The following is a 5,634-nucleotide window of genomic DNA, read 5'->3' on the forward strand; positions in this document are numbered from 1 at the left end:
CTGCTAAGGAGGGTCAGTCAAATGATCCAAGCAGCTCCAAAACAGTTAATTTTTTTATAATGATATATTATTATATTAAAATATAATTAAGTAAAAGTACAAAAGTGTTGACCGAGTATCAAACTATCAAAAAGCAAAATCCCTAGAACACTAAACACAACTTTTGTCAAACCATCACAGTCTAAACCTGGGTTACTATACTGTGCATATATATTCCAATCCATAAAAATATTTATCATCAAAATATAGGTTGATAGAGAGTAGGATTACAGTTTAGGCAATTGTCACCACTCACGGATGGAAAAAAGGGGTTACAAAATGGTGGGATAAAAAAAAGTTCACCATCAATTTTGGGATCTATAGTTCCTCAAAGAACTTTGACTTCAAAAAAGGGGTTCCGATATTGTTTCGCTGTTATTCTCATAATGTTTAAAATAACGTAAGGATTACATTCAGACTTCATTATCCAACGTAACATAGATAAATCATGCAGAGTAGTACTATTGATTGATTGAAGTATTTATTAACAGTTTGCAGAATTACAGTACATTTCAAGTGAGTGGACGACCCAATAAAGCACTACACTTGTTTACAAGAGGGTTTTTGATTGATTGATTGATTGATTGATTGATTGATTGATTTATTAACAGTTTGCAGAATTACAGTACATTTCAAGTAGGCTACAACTCAATACAAAAACTGTTAACAGTGAATGGACGACACCATAATTAAAGCATTACACTTGTTTACAATAGGGCCCACCATTTTCAATTCATCAAAACATTTAGAGACGTACGAATATACACAACTATAGTCAAAATGAAATCATCATAGGAGGTAAAAAGGGAAAAGAAACATATACAGTGAGGGGGAACAGGGGTGGGACCACCGTTTTCAATTCATCATAACATTTAGAGACGTACAAATACACTTCTATATAGCCAAAAACAGGAAATCATTATAAAAGGAGGTAAAAGGGGAAAAGAAAACATATACAGTGAGGGGAGAAAGGGGTGGGTGGGGGATTCAGAGTTTACGGGGGCCAGTTTCGAATTGCAGCCGTCCATAGGTGCCCTTTGAGGGCGCCAGGGCGGTTTTGAAGGAGTCAACTAGGGATTTGCATGTCTTAATGACCTAATGATATGGGTCACAGTTTTTCGTGTAACACCAATGTTTTTTTGAAGGGCGATAGCCCCTCCTATGTCCAGCTTTTAGTGTGTGTTCAAACACAAACTTTGTCCTACACAAACATTAAATGCCTTTGACAATAAATGGACAATTTTGAGTGTTCGTGTTATTGATGTTTGTCAATTTTCCAGTAGATAATGAGGCAAAACAATTAGGTCTAATCAAAAAGGTTTATTTGAAGATAATACAAAAATGAGAGTAAGTCAAAAAATAAAGTACAACGATGAATCCAAAAAGAAAAGTACAAGAGTCGAAAAAGGATAGCTGTGCAAGCAGCCGATGAACCGTACAGAAGTAGAGTCGCACTTGTTCCTCGGTTGTTAGTCTGGCATATTAGCTTCCTTCACTTTGCTTGCCCTCAGATTATATAGAGGATGATTTCACAACACAGATGATTTCACAATATCTCCGGTACCGTGCCGGCACACAAATATTCCGTAGCCCTTCCCAAGATTCTACCAAAACACATTAGTCATCCTTTTCTCAGAACTTTCCAGAACATTTGGATACTGCCAGAACATTTGGATACTGCCAAAAGGTCGACTTGACATGACAACAAGTTATCGTACTGCACAAAGCATCATACCATATTCCCCACCCAACCAGTTCTGATCTTGAGGGAGTAATCAGAATATCTGTGGTGTTGCAACACTGTACTGGTTCAGATGGAAACCACATGTCACACAAAGGACACAGTGCTGGGACCACATGAATACACTCAGTCAGAGAACACATTGAAGCATACATACTGTAGGTCAAAGGGTTAATAGAATATACACCTGTTTATATAGAATGATACGCCTCTATATGTATGATTCCTATACAGTGTAAACACAAACATTGCGTAACACACACAAACATTGAAGACGAATTAAGGTGAGGCCGCAAATTCTGATTGGCTGGAATGAGATGATGTATGATGATGTAGTACGATGATAAGCGCCCCTCACATGCATGACCCACAAAATATTGTGGGTCATGTGTTGCCTATAGTAAATACAAGTGGCATAAGGAATTAACACTCACTTCTGTTGATTATAGGGAAAATAAGAATCACATAGATTCATGGAGAATTAGCCCTTTGCTAAGTCCTTTCCTTGATGGGCACGTTGGCAACGCTTACTAAAGATAAGAGAGGAGACGTGGGTATGCATTCTTCTCACCTATTGAGATGCATGTTAAATGACGGGGATTTCTCCATATAAATCAATCACTTCAGTAGGAAGAGCTTAAATCACACCTGTGTGAACTGAGTGGTGCAACTCCCCTCTCCCCCCCCTCTCTCTCTCATTAGCAGGCAACAGTGCAGCACTATCTCTCTCTCTCTCTCTGTTTCTGGCACAACAGCGCCACTTTTGCCCCTACTGGTACTCATAGTAACATAGTCACATACATAGGTTAACACGGACATTGCTGTTCCTTGGAGTGGTTGCACCACTCAAAAAATAAATTCCCATGGTGACCCGTTGTGGCCCTGTCAGATCTTGCAGTCAAATGTGATGATCTATTTTAATGTTCTCAATGTGTTTCTATAGGTAACCTTTGATGATCCTAGTATACACACTTGTGGGTGATGTATTTGGACTCGGTTCAGAGTCAATGTTCTTCACTATAGTGTTACTTAGCTGCGCTGTTTGATTGGTCGATGTCTTATCTTTTGCCATAACGACTTACGAGTCCCCTCACTCTCCTTGTCCTTCCTCCACGTCCTTGTGTCGTTGACAGGAGCGATGACCAGAGGAGCAGAGTTCTTGCCATTATGGTCCCTGCACGGGCCGAAGAACGGGTAGAGTTTCTCGGTGAAAGTACAGCCGGTGAACGAGCAGAGGTGAACTCTGGCCTCCACATCGTGAAAGGAGACCAGACCTTCCTCACAATCCACGAACACTCCCACTTTCTGGATCTTCTCTCTTACGGGGAGGATGGCATCGGCGTAGCCAGTAAGAGCCTTGTACTCATTCCCATTCCTCAACCATATAGCCCAGTAACCGTTGCTGGGCTTCAGTTTGATCGTTTCCTTTCTGTTGATGGACTTTCTGGCCACTCCCAACTCCCAGAGAGTCTTCCCTCTAACTTGTACTTCGTAGTAAAACCTTCCCGAAGAGAAGCTTTCTTTTCCCAAGACGCAGGCACTATGAGAGAATCTCTTAGAGTTGTCCGGGAGATTTTTCTTTACGTTTCCACAACTCACTTGTTTTCTATCCTCGGACAGGATGAGATAGGGAGATGCCGTGTCAGGGTCCAGAGTTACGTTCACTGCATATTGCTGGATCCTCCTTATCAGGTCAACATCACACAGCTTCTTCTCCATCTCCTGACTGAGGGTCTTCTCCAGCTGAGCCACAGCTGTCCTCAAAGTCCCCACATATGAAGACGGATGGACATCGACCTTTGTCCAGTCCTTGATGGACGGAGGGGCGTCGACAGATGTCAAGTTCTGGAGGTTGTCATTAGTGTGTGAACGCTGCGCCAGCTCAGAGTTTATCTTCTCTAACCCAGTGATCTCCTGTTGCACCTCTTTGATGAAGCCTTCCGCCTGTTTGTCTGTTGTTTTCAGTTTTTCTTCAATCACATCAATGAGCTCAGCCTGGCTTCTCTGAATGCAGCTGATCAGAGCAGTGAAGACCTGCACACTGTCCGCTATCTCCCTATCTGCATCGTTCTTGTTGAGCTCCATTGACTGTTTGACCTCCTGAATCTTCAGTTGTCTGTCTTGGATCATCTGCTCAATTTCAGCCTTTGTTTTCTTTTCATATTCTTCTTTCAACTTGTGACTCCTGAACTGACCAACCACCTCAGAAATAAACGTATTGACAAATATATCTGGTCTCTTATCGAAGGTTTTGTTACATAACGGACACTGGCAAACATTCTTACTGTCCCAGTAATATGTGATACAGGCTTTGCAGTAGTTGTGTCCACATGGAATGGATATTGGATCGATTAACAAATCCAGACAGATAGAACACTGGAACTGTTCTTCAGAATGGACAATGCTGGCCGACACCATTTCTACACGCTGAGAATACAAAGTGAAAATGTGAAACACAGGAATAATATTGTTAAAAACTACTCGAAACTATAGGAACTGTCACAGTGATGTCTAAGGACTCTCAGTCTGTAGTGTCTCACTTGGTGATCCAGGGATGTGTGTGGTATGAATGTGGGTGGAATGTTTGGTTCCACAGGTTTGGCCTTTCCTATCTATACTCTGCTCAATTGGAATGGAGAACGCAAGGTGCATTTCACGCATCCCTTTCACTAAATGCCCTCGGCATCTGTGTGATCGCCTTTTTATAAACTGATCTCCTTGAATTTCACGTAATCAAATATGACGTCTGTAACCCAGTGTGAAGTGAGCGGTGCCTTGGATTACGTAATCATTCCGTCACTGAAATAGACTAATAGACACAGTAACCACAGTAACTGTACTGAAATAGACCGCCAAACATGCACAGACATTAATGTTGGTGCGGCTGGCACCGCTCAAAAACAGCTGGACGAAGGGAGCTGTGACGCCACCCGTTTGGCTTCTACAGACCCGTTTTGAATACACTATTTCAGCTAAGTGAAAGAGAGATCAACTCTAGTTGCTCAATGGCGATACAAGTTTAGTTTAAAAAGGTAGGCTGGTGCTTCTAGGATCAACAGGAATCAAACTTGAAAAGAGAGTGTTTCAAAGCTGGAGTTTGCCACCATAGTCATTTTGACATCAGACTGATGTTTATTTTATCGTTCTAGTGAAATCAATGTGAGGGTTGGTAGAGTTTGTCAACATAGTCATTTTGACATCAGACTGATGTTTATTTTATAGTTCTAATGAAATCAATGTGAGGGTTGACAGGTGTTGAGGTTCTGGAGGAGGCGGTCTTGGGTGTGTGTGAGAGCTTCTTCCGCTCAGAGCTTCTCTTCAACTCAGTGATTAGTCTTTGTAGCTTTCAGCTGATATCTCTGGTGTGTTCTGCATGTTCTAAAAAGGCTTCTGTTGAATCTCCTGTCGGATCTCTATTGGAAAATGTGGGGTTGGATTCTCTCTCACTTAACCCATTCAGGCCTGACGTCGAAATTAAAAAAAAAAGTTTTCTAAATCATGACAATTTTCGGAAAGATTTGAGGCACATTTTAACGATTTTTCAAAAATAGCAGACCTACAAGTTCATAGCGCGCCACTCGGTGGCGCGCTATGAGCTTGTAGATCTGCTATTTTTCAATAGCTAAATTATAACAATGTTTAAAACACCAAAAGGGGTTCCCGCCCCAAAATGGGTTAATGGTTAATGTGGTTAAACGCTAACGTGACATGGATGCGTTCCAGGTCTCAATGGGTTAAGGTCTCCTCACATTCTGTTGTCGCTTTTTAAACTGAGCTTCTTGAATCTCACATAATCAAATATGACATCAGTCTTGCCCAAACGTGGTGTTCCACTTGACTCAGCACTGGCTTCT

General features: G+C 41.5%; 1 protein-coding gene across 1 annotated transcript; it reads right to left on the minus strand.

Annotated features, from left to right (window-relative positions):
- Nucleotides 1–2,809: 2,809 nt before the first annotated feature.
- Nucleotides 2,810–4,589, minus strand: LOC306923184 (E3 ubiquitin-protein ligase TRIM21-like; the record flags this gene model as incomplete). Its single annotated transcript, XM_079501212.1, has 1 exon — nt 2,810–4,589. The coding sequence occupies exon 1, from the start codon at nt 4,196–4,198 to the stop codon at nt 2,810–2,812; it is 1,389 nt and encodes a 462-aa protein (XP_079357338.1). The 5' UTR covers nt 4,199–4,589.
- Nucleotides 4,590–5,634: the final 1,045 nt, after the last annotated feature.

This window comes from Electrona antarctica, assembly GCF_951216825.1.
Source record: "Electrona antarctica genome assembly, chromosome: 5".
In the NCBI taxonomy this organism is placed as follows: Eukaryota; Metazoa; Chordata; class Actinopteri; order Myctophiformes; family Myctophidae; genus Electrona; species Electrona antarctica.